Below are 2,667 nucleotides of genomic sequence, written 5' to 3'. Positions count from 1 at the left end.
TTTGAATGTTCTTGCTAAAAACGTTGCCAAAAATCCAAATTTCAATTTTTTTCTTTTTCCTTCGTCCAGTTTCTAGTTTTAAGTATTCACTAAAAGACCCTAATTTTTCAACAGAAAAACCCCCACCGTTTATGAGTTCTGCTGTCAACGCGAAAACACTTTTTTCGGTGGGGTCACCGGAAATGACGTCGCAATTGCTGAGTTTAAAATATTTTTCAACCCAAATTTCAGAAAATGTTCTTTAAATATGTATCTTAAATGTTATAAAAAGTTTGAATAAGAATTTCATTTTTTATATAGACAAAAAAAATTGTTGAAAATATGGTATTTTTTCCCGGTGTAAACCCATGTAACCCCTTAAATTAAATTAAAAAAAAAACAGATTGATAAATTTCTAATCCCAAAGAAGGATGATTAAAATATTTAAAAGAAACTTACCAAATGTCTTAATGCATGATCAGGCACATTTCGCGAAGAATTGCATAAAGCATGAGCACTGCTATGACTAAAAATGACTGGTGCTCTTGAACTTGTCATGGCGTCCAACATGGTGGGTACAGAAACGTGCGATAGATCCACCATCATCCCCAGTCGATTCATCTCGAGAACGATGCTCTGAAAATTAACGGGAAAAAGCTTCTTCAAAAGTTTCTTTTTTTTTTCTTCTTCTTCTTCTTCTTCTTTGTTGTCGTCTAGCACGGATTAAAAGGGAAATCTCAAGTTGTTCAAGTCGGAGTCGGAAAAGTTATGTGAATGCGAGTGAGTTCTTAGGGTTTGAAAAAACTTTCAAAGAAGATGAAGAAGAAGAAGCAAGCAAGCAAGTGAACGAAGGAACGATCGATCAATTGGTCAAAACGAAGAGGGATTTCTTTTCTATTTTTTTTTTATTTATTTAATTTCAATTTATTTTTAACGACGACCCCCGTTTCACGTTTGATTTTTCATCGAAACAAAAATAGTTCAATTATTTTATTTCAACGTGAAAAATTTATAAGTATACACGTATAGAATCTATGTGTAATTATTTATTTATGTATTTATTATGCATTTAACTATAAGTGTATGTGTATGTGTGTATGAAACAAAGTTTAATGTTGGTATTGGGGAAAAAAAGGAGGTTTAGGTAGGAAGTAGAATCCTTTGAATCGATTCATTTGAAAGTGGGGACACGTTACATTCGAGTGACACTTATTGCACTAGCTGTCTCGCCAGATTGAAGGCAGGACGACGGATGGTTCGTAATGTTTGCCCACCTATAACGATTAGAATTCAAACCACGTCGAACTGACGGAAGAACCAAAGAGAGAGAGAGAGAGAGTGAGAGGGGAAGAAAAAGAGAAACAGGAACATTCGGAGCATCGATCTTTAAATGAAAGAAAATAAATAATAAGTCTCGTATGATTGGCACATTTTTTCTTATTATTATTATTATTAACAAATATCATCATTTCATATTCTTTCTCATTGTTATCCATTTTATTTGATATTTCATTTACAATTAATTTTATTTATCAACGAAAATTGTTCTCACTCGATCGATTTAATGTATCTTTACATGTTTACAAGGATAATTTGTTTAACATTATTCTTTGTAATTTAGTTTTGTGTGATATTTTATGTAACAATTGGCAAGATGCATGCCCAGCTTATCGGGACAAGTATCACAATAGTACGTTGTTTGATGTCTTTTGCCAGGTGTACTCTGTTGAGAGCAGACTTTGCAATCCTTCCTAACTCCTGTTAGAATATTGTGCAGCTTTCCATTTAAGCGGTCGTTTACAAAACTGGACGTTGAGGTTAAAGCTCGAGCACGTGCTTGATGAAAATCTCCAGTCAATTGCTGAACTAAGGTTTTCGCATACCTCAAGTGACAAACCGGCTGTTCTCCTCTCTGCTGTTTAGTCATTTTATAAAGCAAATATGAATTTACTGCACAAATTTGAAGTCCCCAAAAAAAAACAGTTTACGCCACCATTTCAAGGATTTTCGTAAGAAACAGTACGTTCCGCATAATTGATCTGCACGATCGAAACCACCCCATATATTTTATATAATTTATTACAACATTTTACACTTCATAAGATTATACAAAAAGAGCGTAGGAACCCGCGTCGAAGGAACTAAACGTAAACAACTATCGCTGCGCATCAAGTTACCGCACGAAGCAAACTAATTGAATAAGAAAACAATCACTTATGGTAATTGCATTAATATAATAATTACGAAAGGTATGAAATTCGAAATGAAAGCAGAATTAATGAAAAGAAGGTACGAATAAATTAATGATTTATTAATTGATTTGAAAACTGTCTAAAAGAATGAGGTGGAGGAAAGGGTGAAGGAGAATTAAAATGGGCTTTGTTTGAATTGAAGGAAAACAAAAATAATTTAATTAGTTATTTCTCTCGTCTAAAATTATAATTCTTAATACGGAATCACAGGGAACTTGGACATAAAAAGAAGTAGAACTTAATTTAACTAAGTTGAATGTTTCGTCCCTTTATTGGGACTTATTCAGCAACTGGAAATTTTATTTTATTATATTATAACATATATGAAGCTCGTACAATAATTTTTTAACATGTTACCTTAATCTTACAGTTCAGCGTCTTTTTTTTTATTGTATAGACATACATTTTTCTTTTTATTAATATTCCAAACACAAAA

The 2,667-nt window shown here is 32.5% G+C and overlaps 1 protein-coding gene across 1 annotated transcript in view; it reads right to left on the bottom strand.

The window, feature by feature from the left end:
- LOC106789716 (dipeptidase 1) overlaps window positions 1-2,667 on the bottom strand; it is a 94,086-nt gene that overhangs the window by 20,026 nt on the left and 71,393 nt on the right. Inside the window, exon 7 of the mRNA XM_014754174.1 lies at window positions 435-615. Within this exon, the coding sequence (XP_014609660.1) occupies window positions 435-615 (181 nt within the window). The remainder of the gene's footprint in view (window positions 1-434; window positions 616-2,667) is intronic.

Source organism: Polistes canadensis, unplaced genomic scaffold (genome assembly GCF_001313835.1).
Source record: "Polistes canadensis isolate GaletaPanama2010 unplaced genomic scaffold, ASM131383v1 scaffold_198, whole genome shotgun sequence".
Lineage (NCBI taxonomy): Eukaryota > Metazoa > Arthropoda > Insecta > Hymenoptera > Vespidae > Polistes > Polistes canadensis.
This window is presented reverse-complemented; position numbering and strand designations above follow the sequence as displayed.